The sequence below is a fragment of the Trichosurus vulpecula genome, chromosome 9 (assembly GCF_011100635.1).
Source record: "Trichosurus vulpecula isolate mTriVul1 chromosome 9, mTriVul1.pri, whole genome shotgun sequence".
Classification (NCBI taxonomy): Eukaryota; Metazoa; Chordata; class Mammalia; order Diprotodontia; family Phalangeridae; genus Trichosurus; species Trichosurus vulpecula.
The window spans coordinates 56,483,184-56,509,675 of record NC_050581.1 but is presented as its reverse complement, the minus strand read 5'-3'; the positions used below and the strand labels follow the sequence as shown (position 1 = coordinate 56,509,675).

The 26,492-nt window shown below is 39.1% G+C and overlaps 1 protein-coding gene across 1 annotated transcript in view; it reads right to left on the bottom strand.

Annotated features, from left to right (window-relative positions):
• LOC118832111 (ectonucleotide pyrophosphatase/phosphodiesterase family member 7-like) overlaps positions 1-2,512 on the bottom strand; it is a 57,073-nt gene extending 54,561 nt beyond the window's left edge. The window contains exon 1 of the mRNA XM_036739546.1: positions 2,263-2,512. Coding sequence (XP_036595441.1) covers positions 2,263-2,512 — 250 coding nt within the window. The remainder of the gene's footprint in view (positions 1-2,262) is intronic.
• Between the last annotated feature and the right edge of the window lie 23,980 nt (positions 2,513-26,492).

Sequence of the window (26,492 nt, the reverse complement as noted above, 5' to 3'; positions counted from 1 at the left end):
CTGAAAACTTGAAAGACTTGACATAGCATTGAAAAGTACTTCATTTCCTTCCCAGAAAACTTAAGGAAGACTCTGGCTCACCAAATATTACCTTGGCTTCATAAATGGCTCCCCTGCAGACTTCTTCAGACAATAAACTGGCCAGTATCTCCTTTGTTTTTTTTTTTCTAATTCCTGGAGGGAGACTTCTTATAACATTGCCTTACTGCATCTTCTAGGTCTATTTATGGAATTACATAGCTCATCCAGGGATAAATATTTTATTTGTTTTTTTTTATTTTATTTTTTAAAGAATAGCTCAGAGTCCTGTATATTTGCCTGAGGAAGCCAATCCCTAGTGTAAAGCACCCTTAGCTTTATTAATGCCTTCTATTGGATTGTGCATGGGTCTATTCCTAATGTTTTGGCTCAGGGTATGTCTTCAAGTTTCCCAAAGCTTCCTTTAATTATTAAATAAATATATTTATTTATAAAATATAAATTTATAAAATAAGTAAATAAAAAACAAATAAAATAAAATAAATACAATAAATTATATTTATATAAAATAAATAAAATAAATTACATTAATAAATAATTAAATTCCTTTAATTTAATTCAGTTTAACAAACAAAGTACAAGGTGCTATGCTAGGTGCTAGGTGGTGCAGTGGATATAATGCTGGACCTTGAGTCAGGAATACCTGAATTCAAATCTGGCCCCAGACACTTACTAGCTATGTGATCCTGCGCAAGTCAATTAACCTCTGCTTGCCTCAGTTTCCTCATCTATAAAAAGAGGATAATAATAACACCTGCTTCCCAGTGTTATGAGGATCAAATGAGATAATATTTGTACAGTGCTTAGCCCACTGTCTGGCCCATAGTAAGTGCTATATCAATGTTAGCTGTTATGCTAAATGCAAGGGATACGAAGATAAAAACAACACTGTCTCTGCCCTCAAGGAGCTTATCTTTTACTGAGAGGATTATATATGCTATAATATGCACACATACGAATACATACTATGCAGTTTGAGGAAAGAGAAGATTAACTACCAAGGGCACCAGGGAATCCTTGAAGGTGGTCGTACTTGAACTGATTCTTGAAGAAAAGATGAGTATTGAGAGAAGGCGACTCAAGGAGGGTGTGTATTGCAGACATGGAAGATGATCTGTGCAAATGTATGAAGGCAGGAGATGAACTTATGAGTGTAGGAAGCAGTTTAGTTTGGTGTATGAAGCCATGGAAGCAATATGAGAGAAATCTGAAAAAGGAAGATGACTCCAGATGGCAGAAGCCTTTAAATACTGTGCCAAGAAACATGTATTTTATCCTAGAAATAGTAAGGAGCCACACAAGACTTTTGAGCACGGGAGTGACATGGTCAGATCTGTCTCAGAAAGATTATTTTGGTAGTTGTATGAAAGCTACAATGGTGGAGATGAAACTAGAGGCAAAGAGAGCAGTTAGGAGGCTATCATCACAGTCTAGAAGAGAGGTGGGTAAGGACTTGAATTAGAGTGTTGGCTATATGAGTGGAGATAAGGCTAGTTCAGTAACAGTATTTGCATGCTATAGTGGAAAGGACACTGGGTCTAGAGTCAGAAGGCCTGGGTTCCAGTTTCACTTCTGATACTACTTATGCAATCTTGGGTAACTTACCTAACTTCACTGGTCCTCATTTTCCTCATCTGTAAATGGAGGGGATTGGCTGCTAAAGCCACTTCTTATTCTAGGTCTATGATCCTGTGAATTCCAAACTCTTCTTTATGTATCCCTCACAGTGCAGTGACACATGCAAATTGAGTATCAGGGACAGCACTTCCATCCCATATCTACCAGGGTAAATATTCAATTAAGCTGTAATAATATTTCTGAGATGAGCGGACTAACATAGTCTTCTAGTACTATAGCTGTTTGGGAATTAGATGCATTTATCAGGAAGGTTAGGACAGCTAGGTAGCAAAATGGATAGAGTGTCAGGCCTGGAGTCAAGGAAGACTCATTTTCCTGAGTTTAAATCTGGCCTCAGAGACTTACTAGCTGTGTGACCCTGGGTAAGTTACCTAACCCTGTTTGCCTGTTTCCTCATCTATAAAATGAGCTGGAGAAAGAAATGGCAAACCTCTCTAATATCTTCATCAAGAAAACCCCAAATGGGGTACAACGAATTGGATATGACTGAAAAATGACTGAAAATCAGGAAGGAGAAAGTTAACGTGAGCCTTGTGGTTTCATTTACTTAAAAAAATCTCCCCCAGCTGAAGGATCAGAACTTACCAGTGATGGTAGTGAAATGGGATGGAGACGTCATGGTGACAAATGGTGGAGTAAAATACTTGGCCTTCACGCCCTCCCTTACAAGGCGATCCATGTTAGGTGTGTCAACATCTTGATCATAGTTCCAGCGAAACCCATCAAAGGAAATCACAAGCAACTTATTAAAGCTTCTCTTTATCCTGGGGACAGGATGGCAGGCAATATGGCTCAATAGGACAAGCAGGAGAGCAAGACATCTGTGCACCTCCATGTCTTGAGAGCTTAGATACAATGATGGTATTGGACCTAGCACTTCCATCTCCCCCCCTTTTTTATCTGAGGTTGGGCAAAGTACAAGTTGATAATGTTGTATTAGCTTTGTCCTAGAACTAAAAACACCCAGAGAATAACAAAACATTTAAAAATGTTCTCATAGGAAAAGAATAAATGATTCCATGATTATACCATAGATTGAAGGCAAATCCCACAAAACCTTACTAATTTATATCCTGTTAGTTTCAATTCAATAAATATTAAGGGCCTATTCTGGGTAAGTCAATGTGCTAGAAACTAGTGATACAAGAATAAAAAATGAAATAATCTCTGACCCCAGTGAAATTATATTTTCCTGAGGGATACAACATATACATGGATAACTAAATATAAAGATGTATGCTGGGTACCAACTTGATAACAAGTTCTGCTAAGGGGAAATAACCTCAGATACTGCCTAGCCCTTGGGCTTCCTCTTTGGTAGAAAGTAGCACCAGGTGACATCTGGAGTTATTTCTCTTTGGCAGAGCTACAAAGAAATTTGAAGAGGGTGAAGGCCCTAACAACTGGGAGAATATGGAAAGGCTTTCTAGAGGTATGTTCTTAGTGTTCTGAGCACCACAGGAAGTCAGGGATGTTAAGAGGTAGAAGTGAGACTGGGGGGTATCCCAGGCATGAGGGACAGCTGAGGAAAGAGTGGACAGTGGGAGATGGTAGGAGAACCTTGCAGTTCTGTCACTAATTCAGAATTCATGGGTCTGGACTGAAGTTGATTTATTCTTTTGTATGAATCTGTGGTTTCATTGGTGTAGAGAAATTCTTGTGAAGAAATCCCCTTTGTATCTACTGGAATATTGGTATCCATTGTGTAATTTCTCTTAAAGCATTGCTTGGGGAACTGAGCTCAAAAAACTGTTGATAAGGGTAAGGATCAGAAGTCTTGATCCTTGCCATCTTTTTCACAAGTGTCTTTCCTTTTTTGATTTCTTACATGTCATTTCTCATCAATTACTATGTCCCATAAAACAATTTACTTGTGGTTATAATAATAACAGCTAACATTCATGTGGTGCTTTAAGGTTTAAAAGGCATTTTACATATGTTGTCTTATTTGATCTTTACAACAACCCTGCCAGGCAAGTGCTATTATTATCCCTATTTTGCAGATGAGGAAACTGAAGCTTAGAGAGGTTGAGTGACTTGCCCAGGGTCACACAGATAAATAAATATTTGAGGTAGGATTTGAACTCAGGTCTTCCTGACTCCAAGTCCAGAATTCTATCCACTGCACCACATTGATTATAAGAAGAAATACCTAACCACCCAAATTCCTTCTCCTCCTACCTCGTCTGGTCTCTCTTTTAAATCACTAATATAGAAGACCAACAATAGCGTCTTTCTGGAGAAAATAAAGAGGATGTGCTCTGGCTTTGTAGTGTTATTTGTATCTGTCTCTTTAGAAAGTGCTGAAAACCAGCTAAGTTGAAGGGAAGAAGGAGAAGCACATCTGAATATGTTGCTCCACACAAGTGTTCTTCAGTTGTTTCATGTGTGTGCACTCTGTCTTCCCTACTAGGCAGAAGGCAACTAGAAAGCAGATCATATCTTCTGTTTTCCTTGCGTATGACCAATGGTCAATGGAAAATCCTCAGGGTTCCCTTATTTGTTACCTTGGGGAGCTGTGTGACTTAGCGGAGACAGACTTCGACTTACAAGTTAGCTTCTTCTACCCTGAAGGGAAGATGAAGGCAGAAGACTTGGGAGCAGCCCAATGACTGAGATTAAGTATGTGAGAGTACCAGCAGTGAGGTAAGCATAAGAGAAGCTGCAGAGAAGGCATTCTAGAGATGGTGGCTTGACAAGCAGGGAGGCAGAATATTGGGAGAGGGATCAGGGCTGTGCAATGAAGAGGTTGCCAGAGTAGAGCTCCAGGGCCATAAGGCTTGTCTGGGAGGATCCTCTTTTTCTGAACTCACTCAGAGACGCAGACTCAAGGCTGGTGATTTCTTACTCTACATATCTCTTCCCCTTCTGCTTCTTTCTTGGCAGAACATATGTCAGTTTCCAAAACTTACTTCTGTTTCATTAAATTTTATTTTTGCCTTTCTATTCATCTTATCTTTAAAGTTGTTTTTAAGAGAAATGTGGTTAACCATTGCATTACTGATCTAAATTTTTCATTATTCAAATGTAGCAGAGAGAAGCATTGTGGGAATGGAATGCTTGGGAAGCGATTAGAGAAATAGATGTTATAATGACAATATATATTGACCAGAGCAGTTTTCTGGGCTAGGGGCTCAGGGCTGTATCCAAGGGAATTATCGATTCAATTTTTCATCTTCCCAGAACAAAGAGAGAAACTTAAACCCAGATTTTTCTAGTCAAATAGATTAGCAGCTTTGGTTAGGGGAAGTTACACTGAAGTATGAGGTTAGTATGAGAGGTGAATCTTAGCCACTTAGTCTTCCCATTATTTGTTTTTTTTCTTCAAGTTGACTTAAAAGAAAAACCCAGCCATGCCTTAGGGGGAGGAGCTGAGACAGTGGCTATAGAGAAATCATTGCCCAGTAAAAATATTTGGGAAGGAATGACACCACACACAAGCGTAGGAACTGGTAAGAGAGAGAGCATGACAACTTTCCTACCAATCCAGCTTAGTTATTACTGTTATTATCATTATTACTCGACTTGTAACCTCCCACAACACCTATTTCAATTTAATAGCCAGTAAGTGCCTACTATGTAAAAGGGACTGAGGATTTTTTTCTTTTGGTCCAGAATATATGATTTAATTGTTATAGAGTAATTCCCATCAAATGAGCTTTCTCTACCAATACAGATGAGCAATTGTTTGCAACTTACAGTTTTAGACAGTTGCTTAGTGGCATTGAGAGGTTACTGTGCAGTGACCAGGGCAGGGTCATGCAGCCAGAATATATCAAAGACAAGACTTGAATATAAGTCTTCTGGACTGAGGCTATCTCTTCATCCACTACATCATGTTGCCTTTGTGCTGCTGTGATAGGTTCTGGAGATACCAAAGATGAAAATGAAAATTTCCCTGCTCTCAAGGAGCATTACACTTTATAAACTCTGTAGATAGTAGCTGCTCCTGGAGACTTCATGACTTACTAATATAGAAAGATGCAGTGGTACATTTTCTAGGCTTATCCTAAGATGTGAAGACACTCTTAGAGGTTACGTGCAGCTCATTTTCTTCCTCATTTCTATCCCATATTCTTTTTTTAGGGGTGTGTGTGTGTGTGTGTGTGTGTGTGTGTGTATGTGCATGTGTGAGCATGCACACATGCACACACAGGGGGAGGTAGGCAAAGAGAGGACAAGGGGGAACTTCAAAAGCATTAAATGTTTCTCTTTAAGCTAAGGCTGCAGTAATCACAATCTTTCTTCATTTTGTGCAGATACGCAGACTGTACTGGTCAGATCCAGATTTTTTGGGGGGGAGCAAGGCAATCAGGGTTAAGTGACTTGCCCAAGGTCACGCAGCTAATAAGTGTCACGTGTCTGAGGCTGGATTTGAACTTAGATCCCCCTGACTCTAGGGCCAGTGCTCTATCCACTGGGCCACCTAGCTGCTCCCAGATCCAGAATTTTAAGGAACAGAGACTAAGTTTTATACTCTGTTGATGTCACTACAGGTGTTTTTCTTGGGGGTGGAGAATCTAAACCTGGAATTTCTTCAGTCTAGGTAGGTTAAGTGTTGAGGAAACTCCTATCAATGCAGATTAGCAACTATTCTACAACTTATCTTCAAGGTGGGGTGGGGAGGGCATTGATGGGTAAAGTGACTCACCCAGTTTTACAGTTAGTATTTGTCAGGGAAGACCTGAACTCAGGTCTTCTTCACTTGGAGACCAGTTCTCTATCCACTATATTCTACTACTTTTAACAGAATTTATTGATAACATACAGCCCAGAAAACTAGAATTTGGCCTTCTAGCCAGAGAAAAGAGATTTGCCAAATTTGCCAAATTTGAGAGCTCAGGAATCTAAATGTCTGCTCAGAAAAGGGGAATTTCCTGAATGTACCTCTTGGAGAGTAGAGGATTGTTCATGGGGACTCATCCTGGGAAAGAATATTAGTAAAGGACTAAAGCTTTGATATGGAGGAGCAAGGGACCAGGATTATATCCTCTGCTGGCTTTGACTCCTGTCTGATCTGACTTTGGATAGTCATGCTTATCCTCTTAGCTACTTACCCGGCCCACTGATCACTTCATGAATAATTAGACTGTCCTTCACACAATCTATATTGCAGCCAAACTGACCTTACTTGCCATTCCCTGTATATAACAGTCCATCTCCCATATCTGTGTCTTTGCACAGGTTATCTCCCTTGCTTGGAATGTGCTCCATCTTCAGCTCTGCCTTAGAGAATCCCTAGCATCCTCCAGGACTCAGTTCAAATGTCACCTTTTACATGAGACTTGTTCTGAGCTCTGTAAGTTACTATTGCTCTCTCCCCATTAATTACTTTGAATTTGCTTTGTTTGTATTTTGCATTTCCTTATTTGTATATTTATTTCCTCCTAGTAAATTGTAAGCTACTCAAGGGCAAAGGCTATGTTATTATTTTTTGTTTTGTATCTCTAGTGCCTAATAGAGATTGACGTATAATAGTTGCCTGGCAAATAGTAAGCAATTAATAAATGCAGTACTCCAGGTTCAGCATCTTAAGCACCTTTGAATATACTGATCATGAGGAGGTCAGATAAGGCTAAACATAGGGGCTGCTTTGGAGTCAGGGGCTATACTCATGGATAGTTACTTCTCATTTAAGCTGCCATTATCTACATATTCCCTCTCTTCCTCTAGGAAAAGGGCACATACTGAGTGCTTAATAAAAACTTGTTGATTTCTTAGTATGTTAGCCAAGTAGAAATCATGTCATTGCTCTTTTTGCTAGTCAGAATACAACTAGAGCTTTGTGTTCAATGCAAGATGTCACATTTAAGAGACACCCTTGCAGACCAGGATTGATCCAGAGAAGGGCACCAGAATGGCAAGGAGTCTGGAAATTGTGTTCGAAAGAACTTGTGGAGTTTAGTAAAGGGAAGAGAAGACTAAGAGGAGAAATAATAACTGTCTTCAAATATCTAAAGTCCTATTATGCCCAAAGAGTGATGCTGTTCTGTGATCTTTGTGGCAGTTTGGATTGCTTCAGAGAAAAATAGGACTGGTGGATTGGAATTACATGGATGTACATTAAAGGCAGCAAGCTGGTCTTAAAGTGAGGAGAGGGATTTGAATGTTGACTCCTGAGACTCAACTTCCTCATCTGTAAAATGTAATAGTAAGTCTTGCACTGCTTACCTCATAGAGCTTTTGTGAAGAAAGTCTTTTGTAAGTCTTAAAGTAGAAGAAAGCACTTTGTAACCTTAACCAAACCTTAAAGAAGTCAGTGGGGCAGCCAGGTAGTACAGTGGATTGAGTGCAGGGCCTGGCATCAGGAAGACTCTTCTTCCTGAGCTCAAAACTAGCCTCAGACATTTACTAGCTGTGTGACCCTGGGCAGGTAATTTAACTCTGTTCGCCTCAGTTTCCTTATCTGTAAAATGAACTGGAGCAGGAAATGGCAAACTGTTCTAGTATTTTTGCCAAGAAAACCCTAAATGGGGGTCATGAAGAGTTGTACACTAATGAAAAAACTGAACAACAACAAGGCAGAATGTTGCAGTGGAAAGAATGCTGGCTCTTTGGTGAGAGGACCCAGGTTCAAATCCCATCTCTGTCATTTGCTTACCTGTGTGATCTTCGGCAAATCACTTCTCTTCCTGGGCCTTAGTTTCCTCATATAGAAAATGAAGGAATTGGAGCAGGTGACCTCTGATTTCCCTTCTAGTCCTAGATCTAGGTTATAAAATTGTATGATTTTTATTAATGTTATTTAATATGTATTACATATCGTATTATGTAATTATACAACATATATTATGTATAAGTATATCTAATGTAATGATATAAATGAGAGAAGTTCACTATACTTTGGAGAAGTTACAAATGGGAGCTGTACTGGAAGCCTAAGGGTCCTCTTACTAAGAGCAGTTGAGGAATATACATGTTTCCATTGTCATCCGGGGTAAATGTCAAACAGCCCAGAAATGGATAGGATTATCACTGCACTCTCTTAAAAGTCCTTGTCATAGTCACCATGTTTCTCTGTAGAGTTTCAGGTAACATTGTTGACTCCACAACAGTACTACAGCCGACTAGGAATACCTGTTGTTTTTGTTGTTGTTGTGTTGATTCAGTTCTATCTGACTCTTTGTGACCCCATTTGGGATTTTCTTGGCAAAGATATTGTAGCAGTTTGTTTCCAATAGCAAGATGCTACTACTGAGGCAGGAGAAGCCCCTGCACTGAAGCCTCAGTCTGCTCTCTTAATTTTGTTCTTTAATTTATGAACCTTATTTGGTCATGACCTTCATTTGGGCAAAGTTGCCATCACAAAGATTAATTACATTACTAGGATATATGTGGTATTGCTTAAGTTAGGTATCAGGGAGTCAGGTGTTCCCAACATTCTGTTCTCTTTCTCCCTCATGGGTGAATGCCAAGTTCACATTCCAGCTGGCATTGGATGAACCTCCTACATGTGTGCTTATGTCTGTATCTAACGTCTTTAAGTTTCATGAGTTATACTGAAATTACCATGATCAGTTAAATGTGTCTTGTTTGGAATCTCCTATTAAATTCTCAAGGAAATATCTTATCCTTGGGCTTACTCCAAGGTTCAGAAAACGGCCTTCATTGTCAGGAGACCTTTGCTTGGGACTTAGATCTAGACATTTTATAGCTACTAGGGAATGGATTGTAGATAACTGAATATTTTACACGTCTCACAGAAGGTGTTGTTCATATAGTCAAATTTTGCTAGAGTCAGGTTAAATATTAGACTAAGGTCCAGTGACTTAAACAAATTGGTTTTTCCAACTAGATTTTTTGCTAAGGTGATACTAACCCAGAGGGTAATGGTAGAGACACTTGCAGTGGAGATGAATCTTTAAAAAAAAAAATATATATATATTTATATATATATATATACATACACACACACACACACACACACACACACACACACACATATATATATATATATATATATAGTTAGTGGGTTAGTGGGAGGGGAGTAAAAATGGATTGTTCTTTAGAAAATTCTTACTAGTTCATTGACACATGTGGGGACATGGTCTATGGAGGCTCTTTTTTAAAAAAGACTTTATTTGCCTAAAAAATACCATTCTTGTCATTTGACAATGAGCAAACCAGTAGTCCAAACACATCCCTGTGGTGCCAATCAGTCATTAAAAACATCCTCCCTGCCCCACCCCATTCAATACACCTCAGGTAGGGCAAATTAAGGGAATCTTGATTAGAGGTTTGTTTGTAGGCAGGCCTACACCCGTTGCTTACTAGGTGCTAAGCCCAGGTCTGTATTCTTTTGCGGATTGGGCATGAAGCCCTAGGCCCCTAAAAAGAGTATACATATATATACACACATACATACATACGTATATATATGTATATGTACATATAAATACACACATATATACATACATACATATATATAATCATAATACATATAATCTTAATGGATTATACCCTGAAGGTAGCCATTAAGATTAGAATTCAGAAGTCAGAATCCAGCCCAAGGAGGATAAGTGAGAATTTCGAGATGACAGAGCTGCAGAGAGAATGCAAATCAGAGAGTGGAAACCAGGGAGTTTCAGAGACCAGAGAACTCAGGCAAGGAGACAGTTGGGATTCATGAGTGAGTGTTTACTGGTTACAGGGAGGTAAGGTTACAGGATGACTTGGTTCCTTGCTTTAATACTGTGTTATAATTTCCTTGTTGTTACGTTGAGGTGGACTTACTGGTTTTGGGATACAATTACTGCTATGCCAGATTGGAGATATTGGTTCTGGAATTTGATCCTCTGGTGTCTAAATAAATGTTATACTTCCCCTGCCTTCTACCTAGAGAATCTCTTATACTTTGAGATTCCGAACTATACAGGCATGTTCATGTTCGTCTTAGAGGTCATGAATCTTGCCTTACTGATACAATCCCTAATTAGGCACTTAGGTGATGTGGTAGATAAATGCTGAACATGGAGTCAGGAAGACTTGAGTTCAAGCCCTGCTTCAGACACTCAGAAAGCAGTGGGACCTTTTATCTCAGCCTCAGTTTTCTCATGTGTGAAATAGGTATAGTAATAATACTTCCCTCGCAGGGTTGTTGTGAGGATCAAGTAAGACAATATATGCAAAGCACATTGCAAAACTTAAACCACTACATAAATGTTAGTTATCATGATTAAATGGTAGAATTTTAGTTAGTATAGAGGTTCTGTAGTATGGAAGTACCTTGTCTCCTCCCTCTCCTTGTAACAAAGAATACAGGTAAGCAAAACAAACCAACACATTGGTCACATCTAACAATATGTGCATCATTCTATACCTATAGTCCACCATCTCTCTGCTGAGAGGGTGTAGGTAGGCATTCTTCAGCACTAGACTTCCAAAGTCACTGTACTGATCAGAGTTCACACATCTTTTAATACTGTTTTCTTTACATCATTGTGAATATTGTATTCGCTGTTCACCAAACAAGATCTTGAAGCCATCCTCAGGAAACTAGTGGCTTATGCTGTTGACATTACTTCTTAGTCATCTGAGTACAAATAGTCATAAGAAGCTTCAGGTGCTCTCTGATGCTTGATTGGGGGAAATCTATGGGCAATTCAGTTAAGGGATCTTTGCTTATCTGAATCAACTTGTGATGTCTTCAGTGCCTGTCCTTGTTGGACATCTTCTGCTCTGGCTAAGTAAATATCCTTTTGTTAACTATTGAATCATCTCCTAATATCTCAATTTGTTTTTGAGATTTGAGGTTTGAACCTCAAATTGAACCTCGAGTACCAGGGAACTGGCCTGAGTCAAGCCCTTTTCAGAACACGTGTTTCCAAATTTCTTAGAATTCTTCATGTTGGTCCTGTTTTCTAGCCCAGTATCTATCTTTGGAGGCTCTTAAGTCTGTCTTTGATCCAGCACCTGTGACATAAGGCCAGAAGGAAAAGTAACTGAAAACATGACTTACCAAGTTTGAATTCAGTAACCACAATGCCTAAAGATTCAAGCTGTCCTCAGACTCTTTGTATGAGTGAGCCTCTTAGCTCTAGGAATCTAATGCACAAGATTTTTCATGTAAGTATTAGAGGGCAAGAAACTTCAAGAGAGCTTTTCTATTCCCAGTTGAACAACTATATACATACCATGGCAGGCAGATCTTGAGAAGAGCTAATACAGGGAAAAGTGGTGGTGTTAGGAAGATGAGAAGGTCAATAATTAAGGGTATGGCTGTTCCAGGAGAGGAGAAAGAAGAAAATTAAACTGCCAGCCATGAATAATGAGAAATCTTTGATGGAATTAGTGGTGGGGAACAGATACTTAATGCTTTCCTATTTCCCTCCCAGTCAAACATTTTAACTTGGAATAGACAGGCAAAAAAGCAAGTATCTTGAGGATTTCATCTTGCAAAGTCTGATCTAGAGTAGCAGCGGGGAAGACATAGGAGAATTTCAAAGTGCCAGATGAGAGAGAGAGAGCCATGTGTTTGTTATATTGAATGGAACAAGAATTGGACCCCTTTCTGGTCATGGTTTGAGGGACTCTGGAATTAGAGAAGTTCACTCTGCTAGGGCCATCACATATCCACCAATAACGATTTGGAGAATAATTTGTGGAGAGAATCTTTCTAGACAGGAGAAGATAAACTGGCACTTGTCAGGTGTTTTGGGTTGGAAAGCATGAAATTCTTTATAGGTACCATGTTTCCTAACTTGCTTTACTTTTTACAGGTTTAGCACAACATTATGAAAAGTTATGAGATAAATTATAATGGTGATATCCATGTCTTGGCTGATCTCCATCAATAATCTTCAAAATAGTAGATTATGTCTGTTTTGACATTTTTGTTTTCAACATAATGGTTCATTTATTTAACTTATGGTGGTTATCTTCATTAGGGGCTGTTAGCCTGTCAAGGTAGCAGGTTTAATCCTTTATTTGCAAGGCTAATGTTTTGAAATCATACTCCTTTGTTTTGTGAAGAAGACACAATTAGGACAGTTAAATGGATGGTTCTGTGAACTATAGATTCGCTTACATGTTGTAATTACTGTAAACTTCACTGATGTACCTAATATCTTTGAAACACGTTAAAAATCATTGAAGCTATACAAATTTGAAAATTTTTATGGTACTCAATTTTGTTTCAAGATGGCAAACTGAATGACAAATCAAACTAATGACCCTACCTTCATAGCCTTTAGTAGCATATAAAATTTCATGAAAATCAGACAATTCCTTCCAAAATTGCTAAGGAACACAATAGTCATTAATATTTACATAATGCTTTCAAAGCCACCAAGATACATTTTTTAATTCAATCCATATGAAAATTCTATGAGGAAGGTACTACAGGCATTTTTATTCCCATTTTACAACTAAGGATACACACTGAGCCTCAAAGCAGTTAAGTGACTTGTTTGAACCCAAGTCTCATCCAGTTCCCGGTCTGCTGCTATTTCCAATATGGCCACACTAACAGATAAATAGACAAATACAAAATGGCAAATAAACTCAGTTTAAACAGAGACTTCACTTTGTTATGTCAACATATAAACTATTAGGTTGAGAACTGAAGGATCAATCCAAGTGCAATCTAACTTGCTGTCTGTTCATTGATATTAACTGCATGATGTTTCTATGTATAGATATCATAAAATATGTGAACATAACCTAGGCAATATATGTTATTGTTTTCTGAGTTCAGAGATGATAGGGCATTAATAGCACTGCTATTTGTGTGTGTATGTAGGTGTGGCAAAAAAGACCAAGTGTCATCCTTTAGTTTGTGGCTGACACTGCTATTTTGGTTTGTCAATGTTAGCTCTTTCCCTTCATCTCACAGGCTGTTATCTGTGCTTACCCAGAGTTCCCCTTGTTCAGCCAACTCTGGGGGCTGCACACTGGGACTGTTCTTATATATCAGCAGAATAGGGACCTGTCTATGTGGTTTCATTTCAGGTGATTAGAGAAAAGTCTCCTTGTCCCAAACAGAATTGCCATACTCTCTGAAATCCCACCAATCTATAGTTCATTTGAACAGTAAGTTATCTATTTTTAAAATGTATTTACCCCAGGAAGAATCAAGGGGGTTTACCAGTCATTTATACCTCAGTGTGTATTTAATTTTTTAAAAAAATTTTCAGTTCCAAGTTCTTTCCCTCCGTCCATCTCTCCCCCACTCATTGAGAAGACAAGAAGTACTATACCCATTATACATATGAAATCATGCAAGACATATTTCCACATTAGCCATGTTGCAAAAAAAGCCCAAGATTGAAAACAAAAAATACAAAGCCAGAAAAATAAAGAAAAATAGAGGAAAAAAGTGCTTCAGAGCCATCAGATCTCTATCTGCATTTTTCATCAGTATGGATTATTTTAATCAGATTTTTCTCCTGATGCCTAGCTGAGATTGCCCCTGAGATATCAGGAGTTTTGTTAGAGGGTAAGAGAAATAATTTTTATTGTATTAAACATTTTGTGGGCACTGAAGTGAGTGGTAGTGGTTAGGCAACCAGAGGATAGCCTATATAGATAGGCATGTCATCTATTTGAGGTATGGGTAAGAGCATTTTAATGCCCAGGTGCTGCCACTGATAGAGAACGCTGGACTTGGAGTTAGGAAGATCTGAGTTCAAATTCTGATACCTGCTACCTGGATGACTTGGACAAATCATGTAACTTCTCAGCCTAAGTTTTCTTATCTGTAAAATGGGGGAAATAGTAATTTCTACTTCCCAGGGTTGTTGGGAAGATCAAGTGAGACATATGTAAAGTGCTTTGCCAAAGGTAAAGCTTTGGATAACTGTTAGCTGTTATTGTTTTTCTCATTGCTGTGGTTACCTGAGAAGGATCCACAGAGGGAGATAGGAAGGCATCAAAAATTAACTTTGCCAACCACCATGGTTTTGCCAAGGGCTTGTCCCTTCCTGCTCCCAAGTTTTCCTAGACATTTAATGGCAATTTACTACTATTACTACCACCACCAGCATTTATGTAGTAGTTTTTATTTTATAAAGAAATCGATATACATTATAGAATTTGGCTTGATGTATGCAACAAATTTGTGAAGTAGACCGGATGGGAATTTTTTTTAAATTTTTAAAATTTATTTATTTATTTTTAGTTTACCACACACGGTTCTACATAATTTTGAGTTCCAGATTTTCTCCCTTCCTTCCCCCCTTCCACCCCAAGACGGCCTGGAATCTCATATAACTACCATGTATAACTTCGCATTGAATTAATTTATACACTAGTCAAGTTGTGGAGAAGAATTATGACCAATGGAATGAATCATGAGAAAGAAGAAACAGAACCAAAAAAAAAACAAAAAAAAAACAAAAAAAAACCCCCAAAAACAAAAACAAAAGAGAAGCAAAAAAAGCGAGCATGTAGTGCGCCTCAATCTGTATTCAAACTTCATAGTTCTTTCTCTGGATGAAGATAGCATTCTCCATCGTGAGTCCCCTGGAGTTGTCCTTGCACCTTAGGTTGCTGAGAAGAGCGAAGTATGTCAGGGTTGGTCCTCACGGAATCCATATATCTGTGTCTGTACACAATGTTCTCCTGGCTCTGCTCTGCTCACTCAGCATTATGTCGTGTAGGTTTTTCCAGGTTGTTACGAAGTCTGCATCATCCCCATTTCTTATGGCACAATAATATTCCATCACCTTCATATACCACAGCTTGTTCAGCCATTTCCCAATTGATGGACATCCCTTTGATTTCCAATTCTTGGCTACCACAAAGAGAGCCGCTATAAATATTTTTGTACATATGGATCCCTTTCGCTCTTGTGTGATTTGTTTGGGATACAACCCTAGAAGTGGTATTGCTGGGTCAAAGGGTATGAACATTTCTATAGCCCTTTGGGCATAGTTCCAAACTGCTCTCCAAAATGGCTGGATCAGCTCACAACTCCACCAGCAATGCAACAATGTTCCAATTTCCCCACATCCTTTCCAGCATTTATCATTTTCCTGTTTTGTAATTTTAGCCAATCTGACAGGAGAGATGTGGTATTTAAGAGTTGTTTTGATTTGCATTTCTCTAATCAGTAGTGATCCAGAGCATTTTTTCATATGCCTATAGATAGCTTTAATTTCTTCCTCTGAAAACTGCCTGTTCATATCCTTTGACCATTTCTCAATTGAGGAATGGCTTGTATTCCTATATATTTGGCTCAGTTCCCTGTATATTTTAGATATGAGGCCTTTATCAGAGATACTAGTTGCAAAGATTTTCTCCCAATTTTCTGCTTCTGGATGGGAATTTTTAATCTCTGTTTTTAAGAGGTGAGGAAACTGAGACTCACATAGATTAAATGATGTGTCCTCCATTTCTCTTACCTTGTCCCACCTGCGTTATTTGGAGACTGTCTTTCTCTGGTCCCTGATTTCCACATACCGTAAGATGAGAGATCTCTAAGATACCTTTCTGCTCTATGATTCTATATTGCCAGATGGCTGGGATTACCTGGCTATCACTCTTAGGGATAGAGGAGAATAATGGGCAGTGGGACCTGTCAAGAAGAAACCCAGATACTTCCTATAGGTTTCTCTGGGAAACAAGTAAAAATAAAGCACAAGTAAAAGAAAACATAGTTGGTAAGTTGGAATGTTTTTCTGAATTTGCCAAGAGATGGCTGGGGCTCTTTAAAGCAAAATAAATGTCTTTATCCTGCAGGAAAACTAAACATGCTGATCAGTATCTATGCCTGAGGATCAAATTATCCACCCAAACCAGCTAAGAGCATTTGTTTTTTAAAATTAAGGCATATCCCTTTTTTTTGATAACAAGTATAATGTTAATGAAAACACAGAAGCCAAGGTCATTTGGGGTGGGCGTGGGGATTCCCTGAGGCCAAAGTCTCTGGATCCTTTTCAACAAAGCTTTGGGTACTAACCAGGTCACTGCATCAGTGTGCTGTGAGTTGTGGTCTCAGAAGCTCTTTCAGCAGACCCCATTAATGACCTATACAGACTTTCCCTAATGGGCCTGCAGTAGCAGGTAATGTGCTAGAGAGGTCCAGTTAGGACTTGAAAGTCTCCTTATATCCCCTCCAAATGAGACTCAATCCTGCACTTTGAAATTGTTTTCAATACCTGTCAACATTAGCCCTTCAGCCTCAGTGGAAATAGGGTTGTTTATACATCACTGTCAGGAAGAGTGGAGAACACACCAGTCTCTGTCAACAAAAACGTGGCACAAAAAGAGTAAGATGAAACATCAGTGTGGATTATGAATGATTCTTACAATTTATGTACTGATCCTAAAAGCAAGAAGGGGTAGGAAGAGGAGGAGGGGATGTAGTAAGCCTTGGGAGACTTGTGTTTAGAATAATATTGGGCCAGACCAAACCAAGTCAGGGCATCTCCAAATGCCTTGAAGGTAAAAAATAGTCTCCTGTCATGGCCCAAAGGCTTGATGGGCTATGGACAAGATGGACTGAAATCCAGTCAGCAAACAACTGCAAAAGACTAAGTGTCATTGAGTGTTGTTGATAAACTTAATGAGACAGGGAGCATGCTCTGAGAATGGGCAGTATTGATTCTGAGGAAGAAATAAAATGGGCCAAACAACTCTTGACAATTCAGAGGCATTGCTACATTTTATTTAAAGTACCTCTGTCCAGTGTGTATATATTTGTAAATCTGTGCGGTGTGAGTGTGATGGCTATTGTGTAAACCACAGTGCCAAGAAAAAGAAATCCTTCCCAGCTCAGATACTTATTTCTTTGGGGGTACTGACTTCTCCGTGCCTCCAGATCACTGGTGGAGAACTGAGTACCAGTGAAGCTAGCAAATGGGTACTTCTGGATTTGGATATGGGATAGTGGGGGATGGGGGTAGGGCTGGAGAAGAGGAAATTATATTTCGAAAAAGTTCTCTTTTATAATGACAGCTAAAATTTATACAGCACTTTCAAGTTTCTAAAACTCCCTACACATATTATCTGATTTTATTCCCACAACAATCCTGAGAAGTAGGTCATATCATTATCCCCATTTTATGGGTAGGGAAACAGAGGCTGAAAGAAGGTAAGAGACTTACTTGCCCAGGTTCTCACTGGGACTAAGTGTCAGAAGCCAGATTCAAACTCAGATCTAATTCACTTAAAGTCCAGCAGTTCAGCAACTCTGTCACCTGCCTTTTTTTATTTTTATTTTTATTTTTTTTACAGTTGACTCACATGATAGAGATCCAGAGAGGACTTATTTTTATTTTCATTTCTTGGTCTTTGTATCTTAAAGCCCCAGCACATAGAAAGTGGTTATTAATGCTTGCTAAATTGAACTGAATTGAACACTAAAAGGGGAAGAGAAGGAGAGAAGGAATGAAGAGACTTATTAAATAAGTCGCATACTTTAGGGCTCATTAAATTTAGGGTCCATTCTAGTAGTCCTTTCAGGGAAGTCCTTATTTTCACTTCCTTTTCTCACCCCAGATTGCATCACCTGGTTTCCATTTTCTTAATCAGGGCTACAGTTTGATTCCTGTTTTTTTGCAAACATTTTTCTTTTCTTTTTTCTTCTTTCTTCTTTCTTTTGACTCTTAGAAAAATTGGACCTAGAAATTGAATCTGCCTCCAGGCAGCTTTAACTTGCATGACCAGCACTTACTCAGCAGATAACCACAGGCCTCATTAACCTTGGCAAATTCTCAAGAGCCGTATTTTTGGGCGGAGGTGGGGGGGATATGAATTATTTTTTGATAATTTCTTGAGTGGGTTTGGAGCAGAACCTTCCCTCCCCCCCCCCCCCGCCCCACTTTTTTCTTCTTGAATAAACATGTTTGCTTGCTTATCAGCAGTGTCCTTGTTCTTTTCAGGTTTTTTTTTTTTAAACTTCTTTGTTAAGGCATTTAGTCCTTCATCAGCTTTTGCAAAGAGATTTGTGCATTTGGTGGCCAAGGACCACCTTTAGCACCAAAAAGCACCTTTGGTACAGTGAAGAATGTTACTACAAACAGGGCTGGTTATTCATCATATCTATAGAGAATTTCCTTTATTTTTTGTCTGTTTATTTATCTGATAGTAGAAAACTATACTGTATGTGTAACAGGTTAGTGTGGCTTAGCCAGTAAGTCAATAAGCATTTATTAAGCTCAGTTGTACTAGGCCCAGCGCTAAGCACTAGGGTTACAAAGAAAGGCAAAAGACAATTCTTGCCTTCAGGGAGCTTACAGTCTAATGGGGGAGACAACATGCAAACAGCTACGTAAAGCAAACAAACCATATACAGGTTAAATGGGAACAGAGGGAAGGCACTTGAATTAAGAGTGGTTGGGAAAGGTTTTCTGTAGAAGGTGGAATCTTAGCTAGGACTTGAAGGAAGCGGGGGAAGGCAGAAGGCAGAGGTAGGGTGGGGTATGGAAGGATGGAGAAAGAGCATTCCATGCATGGGGGACAGCCAGACAAAATGCCTCAAACTGAAAGCTTAGATAATTCTAATTTTGTAGGCAAAATTCCAAAGTAGTATAGTTTGGGGAAAGTTGGGCCAAAGTTGGCCTTTTCTCTATCAGGTGGAGTCAATGTGTTGACCTTGGCTGCATCAGTATCCCACAGAATCTCTAGGTTTGCTTGATCTAATGTTCACTGTGAAGACAGGTTTGGAAAATCTACCAAGTTTAAACCTATCCCTTGCTTGTCACTTCCTTTCTCCATCTTTCCTGAGCCAAATATCAATGATATTGCTATTGGTATAGGAGCATAAGGCAGGGCAAAATTAGGGTTAAGGGGGATTGGAAGAAGAAAAAAAATCGCAAACATCAGGGACAGCTGGGAAGATTGCCTGGTGTTATTAACAAAAGAGGCAGCCAAGTGTATAGAAAGAAGCCTGTGAAGAGAGTAAGCAAGGAGATGGGAGAGAGGAGGGAGATACAGTGGTAAGGAAAGTCTATCACAAACAACAGCATGGTACTTCAATCCAGAAACACTTGCAGAATGCTGACTAGTGGCAAAGCTCTGGCTTGTGTTGTGGGGTTTGCAGAAAAAGTATAAACTAGATTGTTCCTATGTAGCAGTATAGTTGGAGAGACAAGGTAGGTACATGTGAAAGAATTCACTAAGTTCCTTGTCCAATAGTAGAGGAGAGGGCAATTGATGTCAGTGCTTTGGGAGCAAAGGGGCGGAAGCAGGACTCCCATGTAGACTCCTTTGCATTATTCCCTATAGGGCCTCTCTAAGCTCTCAGACTCCAAGATATTCTTTCTGGAGAGTCCCAATATCATGTGTTAAACAGTGCTACATATGGCACATAAAGGCAAGATGGCAAAGAGCTACCGTGTTTAAAGGGACATAGATAACAGATATGTTTACTTCTAAACAATGAATTAATTAAACAAACAATGGGCAATGGATAGCTGAGGTTGATTATAACAAATACAAGGAAGTGTATGATTAATGATAAGTGAGCAGTAGATGAAGCATTTATTAAGTGTGCCAGGCACTGTACTAAGTACTGGGGATTTAAATACAAATAAATCAGACAATGACTGCCCTTAAGGAGCCTGCCTTCTAAAGGGGGAAGATATGACATAAAGTGGAGCTGGAAAACTGGGAGGAGAATAAGGCCAGCTGGAAAGTGTAGACATATTTGGGAAGAGGCAGCAAGAACTGGTTGCAAAAGATCATCTAGAGCTCAGGGTGCAGGGACATGGAGTCCAAAGTTCCCATGGCCCTGGTGGTCAGAGCAGGGGAATGGGGAAGGTAAGGGACTGATGTCTATAGTGAAGGCAGCATAGTATAGGCATAATTGGAAAGGGGTGTGGAGTCCTATTTCCTTGAAAGGTAAGGCAAAAGTTTATCCAGTGGTACAGATAATAAATGTTTCAGAGTTTGGGTGGAGAAGGGAGTACATATGGTATACATGTAGTGATTGTTGGTACTGGTAAACGTTTAACAACTGGCCCTTTGGAGGAAAAATGTACACAGGATACACTTTTAAGTTTAATCTGTGTTAGCAACATTTTCTCCATTACTTGCTTGATTCTAGACAACCAAGAAAGTTATAAAGTGCTGATTTATAGCATTTGTTGATTTCTTGAGGTGTAAATATTCCCACTGAAAATTTAATAGTTGGCTCTTCCAAGTCAGTATGAGCCAACTCTAACACACCATTGTTCTAGGACAATGTAAGCTCTTTCGACTTTAAAAAAATTTTTATACATCCAATTGCTAGCATAGTGTCTGGCACTTAAAAGGTCAGTCACTAGCATTTAGTAAGCACCTACTATATGCCAGACACTGTGCTTAGTAAAGGCTTGTTAAGTCGAATTGAATTCTGGCTGCCTTGAGGGATCAGGATAAGTTTAATAGAAGAGATGAGATGAGATCTGGGGTTTAAAGGCTAGTCAAAATTTCATGGGCAGAAATGGAGAAGGAAGACATTGCAGTTTGAGGGAATGCAATAAGTGAAGGTGTGGAAATGGAAACTTTAAGACCTGGTTAAGGGCCAGTGGGCAATCAGGTTGATAGGAGTGGTGCAATCATGCAGGGAAGAAGTGGGAGTTTAGGCTGCAGAGTCAGGTTGGGGCCAAGTAGTGGAGGGTTTGGAATGCCAGATGAAGGGCATAATGTGTGGCATCTATTCTTAACCTAGGACTTGACAAATTGGACCAGGCTCTTGATTTATGAACAGGGAGATTTTGTGAAGGATGTGACATCAATATGAAAGGTTTAAGGATGCCAAACCTCCTTTGAGGAAGGTTAAGTATCCATTAATCTCTTAGTGATCTATAATAACAGTAACAATAACGAATAATGCTTCATACACATACCATAGTATAGTAGATATAGTAGATATCCCCAAAGTCTTAATCGATTAAAGCTTAAGACTATGCTATGACTTTTGGGACACACTGTATATACATATATGCTTATGTAAACATGTATACGTGTATGTATATGAATATAGACATATATCTTCAAGTTTTACAAAGTGCTTCACTATTTCTAGCCCCTCAAATTAAATTCCATGGAAACTAATGAACACAGTGATGGCCTAGGAGCAGAATTTGGGTAAGTCAGGATCCCTACTTGGAATCAGGGATGGCTTAATGGATGGTTGCCATTTGAATTGCACTTTAAAGGGTGAATAGAGATTTAACAGGTGTAAGGAAGAGAGGTGGGAGAGCATTCTAGAGCATAGCCTGAGCAAAGGCATGCAGCAGAAGTGTATATGTGGAACAATAGTTAGTTTGGCCAGAGCTTAGATTATGTAGAGGGGAGCAGTTTGAGATCCAGCAGAGGAGGTGATGGAAATACTTAATACTGGTGATCTAAAGACAAAAATGAGATAATCCTTGCCTTCCAAGAGCTTACATTCTAACTGAGGAGACAGTATGCACATTTGTAAGTCTATATACAATGTATCAAAAATTGATTCTAGATAGTTTTGGGAAGGAGGACACTAAGTTACTAAGTAACTGAGGGGCATCAGGAAAGTCTTAATATAGGAGCTGGTACTTGAGCCTAGTCTTGATTCCAAGGGATTCCAAGAGGTGGAGGCAAGGAGACAGTATATTTATTTCAGGCCTGGGAGAGTGCCCACAAAAAGGTAGAGAGGAGGGAGGTGGGAGCATCCTGTGTGTGGAACAGCAAGGAGGCAAATGTGGTTGGGATCATGGAGGAGAGAAGGGTGTAACAAGATTGGACAGATAAGAAGGGGCCAGCTAGGTTGTGAAGAGATTTAAATGCCTACCAGCAGTTTACAGTGGATGCTAGAGGTAATCACCGGCTTTTATTGAGTAGTGGGGTTACATGATCAGACTGTGCTTGAGGAAAATCACTTAGACAACCATGTGGAGTAAGTGCAGAGCACTGTCCTAGGCAATGGGGAGAGATGCAAAGTAGAGCTAAGTTGTAGTCCTCATCCTCAAGGATTTTACCATCTAGTAACTACAATTCAAAATCAATCAATCGACAAACATTCCCTAAATGTGCCAGGTACTGTGTACCAGATGCTGAAATGCCAACACAAAAGTGAGATGGTACTTGCTCTCAAGGACCTTAAATTCTATGCAATATTTTTTGAAAGGTGCTTTAGAAGGTTATAAAACAAACTGTGTAACCATAGGGAAGTCAACTCTGATTGCCTCAAAAAAAAGTGAAAAAAAGTTATAAAACAAAGTGCTATGTAAGATATGAAGGGAAGATGGCTGCTAACCCAAGAGAATCAAGGAAGCCTTCCTGGCAGAGGCAGACAATTTTTTTTCCAACAAGTTTGACCTCAGAAGGGGAAGATATGGATGAACGGGATGGTGGCTGTCTTCAAGTACTTGTAGGAATGCCATCTGATTGAGTGATTTGACTTTGTTCTGTGTGGCAGCAGGAGACACAGCTAGACCCAGAGGTAGAAATTACAAGGAGTCAAATAATTGCTCGATATAAGGAAAAACTTACCAATAACCAGGTGAAAGCATTCTGGTCTCAGGAGCCATCAACAGTGGTGGACCTTGTGCTGCTTATACAGCTGTTTTCCACATTTCCCCTTGTCATCAACTCTGGCTGACGATAGCATATTTAGCTTGAAGGCTTCTGTCTATGACTAGTGCTGACCTTTTTCTTATGGAGGTTCCTGCCCACAGGTTTGAGGAAATTCTCATTTTGCCAACCCTTGAATCACAGTGGAAAACTTTTTTCAGGAATGATATTCCCTGGTAATACCTCATCATAGGGTTTTCATGTTGATTTTTAACCTTCCAGATTCTGTCTTCATGTGCTTGTACCCTTATTCTGACGAGAGTAGACTTTTTTTTAAAGGGATAAGCTAATTGACTACTAAGGAACTGAAATAACTTTCCTAATATCACTAAGTTCTTACTCTTCCTTGTTTGTTCATTGAATTTAGAAGATCCTCTCTTGAATTCTTACCCATATTTTAAAGCCCAAGTCAATGCTGTCTCCCATAGGAAAGCTTCTCAGAGTCCCTTAGTTGGCCATACCCTTCTCTCTCATACCTCATAGGTAAGAAGAAGTAAGAGGAAACAAATTTAATCCTGGAAACTCTTGTTCAAAATTCAGAAAGGCAGAGCTAGCTAGTGTAGTGAAAAGAACTGAAGGCCCTTAACTAGTGATATTTTTGGATCTCTTTGACCCTTCTTCCCAATAAACTCCTTCAAGCCTGATCTTGAACTGGCCCTTTCTTTTTCTCTCCCCCACACTCTCCTCTCCTTTTAATGTTTTATTAAAAGATTAACATAAGGAGGCATTGGGAAGAAAGTTGAACTCTGAGTCATAGGACCTGATCTGAATACTGTCTATGCCTCTGTGTGATTTTGAAGAAATCACACACACTATCTTTATGACCTTGGGCAAGTCCCTTAATCTCTTTGGGACTCAGTTTCCTCATCTATAAAATGAGGGGGTGGGAATAGATGATGTCTATGGTCCCTTACAGCTCTAGAGCTAAGAGTTCATAGAACTCTTTTTAGTAACTATTTTCATTTAAATGAATTAATTTCAACACATAGAGCACTATAACAATTTTTGGATACCTCGCCTAAGAGCTCTGTCCACTTATTCTTGTTCATTTTTCCCTCTCCTTTTGTTGTAGTGAATATATGCTCTATTCTTCAGGTTTTGTTTTATCCCCTTTGTATTATTTCATCAAAGTCTTTCCAGATTTTTTGGTATTTCTCATATAGGTTGGTCTTTACACACACACACACACACACACACACACACACACACACACACACATTTTTAATCAGGCCCCTATTATTGGACACAGACCTTTCCATCTGATATTGCTCAGGGTCTTGTTTGGGGACCTTACATTTCCCTATGATGATTTCACTTGTGCTTCTTCCTTCAAACTCACTGATGCTTTTAGTCTTTAATGAAGGAAAACTGAACGAGGATATGCATTTCTAAAACTGTTCCCTGTAATCTATTCTCTCTGCCCTCCATGGTTTCTGCGTCACAGGCAGGGAGACTCTCTTTGATGACTACTGAGCTGTCCTTTACATTATTCATACATCTTTTTATATCACCTACTTTGGCACCCGATGGGGACAAACAAATGCTACAAACAAGGCACCAATGAAAAAGAATGTGTAATCAGTCTTTAAAAATTCCTTCTACTCTGCCAAGCTCTCACATGTGATGGTGGAATACTAGCAGCTGGCTAGTCCCACTAGCTTGATGACTTGCTCATTGTAAAAGTGATTGCTGTTTGATGATCCTTCGTATACTGTAGCTTGGCTTCCACAAAGGCAACAGGCTTCACAATTTCTGTCAGATTCTTATACATATTTAGGGACTGCCTGTATAAATTTAACAACAAATTCTGTAGAGCTGGAAGACTTTTGGCCTAAGAGTAAGGGGAAACAGGGATCTAGTTCTTGCTCTGCCATTAATTAGATTCATGATGTTGGGCACAGCGCTTCGCTTCTCTCTCGGTGTCAGTTTTTTCCTCTAGATAAGGAAAAAAGTTGCATTACATGGAGAATGGCTCAACAAACTATGGTACAGGAGTGTGAGGGGGCAGTCCTGAGGTATAAGAAATGAGGATGATGAAGAATACCAAAAGCATAGGAAGACTTCTATGAAATGATGCAAAGTGAAGTGAGCAGAACCAGGAAAACAACATGACTACAATGTAAATGGAAACAACAATGAAAATGAAACAACATTGTGTAATTGTAATGACAAGTATTGGTTCTGGAGAAGAGACAAAAAATACCTCTTTTCTTTGCAGAGGAAGGGGACTGAGGGTGCTGTCTGACTTGGGTTATATATTGGTTACATTTGTTGAAATGCTTCCCTCTCCTTTTTCATATTCCAACTTCTTTGCTCTAAGGGATGGACCTCTGGGGAGGGCAGAGAGGGAAGGTTAATTTGGAGCTAAAGGGGCTGTAAAAGCAAAAGATATCAATGAAAATTAAAAATCAAAAAAGTAAAAGAATAGGAGTTGAACTTGATGTTCTCTAAAGACCCTCCAAGCACTAAACAGCTTATGATTTTAAGGAGGCATAGGCTTTCTTTCTTTCCTTGAGCAATGGGACAATGGCTATTGCTTGTCTGACCTACATCCAACTCCAAAGACTCAGGATGTTCAGATAGAGCCTCCTCCATCTGGGCAGGGCTAGTGTCTCCAGTTTATGCTGGGATTGATATAAGAAATGACAGCTTTCAAAGTGCAGAAATAAACTCATAGCTGGAGAAGCCAAGGGCCTGAGAATGGTCTAGGAGCCAGCTCTTATCCCATACTAAGTAAGAAGAGAGTGTTCTAGCCTATGAGGCATGTAAATTTTTAACACTTACTCTAAAGATAATGTATGTAAAATATTTTATAGACATAAAACACTAAACTTATCATTATTAGTAGTAATAAATCTAATGTTACCTAGTGGAGAGAGACTCACGAAAATCTGAGTTCAAGACCTTCCTCTAACACATACTGGCTGTGTGACCCTGGACAATTCATTTGGCCTCTTAGGGATCCACACAGCTCTCTAAGACCATAAGTTGAGAATCAATTAATCAATAAACATTTATTAAATGTCTATGTGGTAGGCATGTGCTAATCACTGGAAAAAAAGGCCAAAACAAATCCAGTCCCTGCTCTTAAGGAACTCAGAGTAATGAAAGAAAACATGCAAAGAACTACATGCAAACAAGATATATATATATATATATATATATATACATATATGTATATATATATACATACACACACACACACACACACACATATATATATATATATATATATATATATATATGATAAATTGAAGATAATTCAGAGAGGGAAGGTATTAGGATTAAAGGGCATCAGGAAAGGCTTCTTTCAGAAGATGGGATTTTAGCTGGAACTC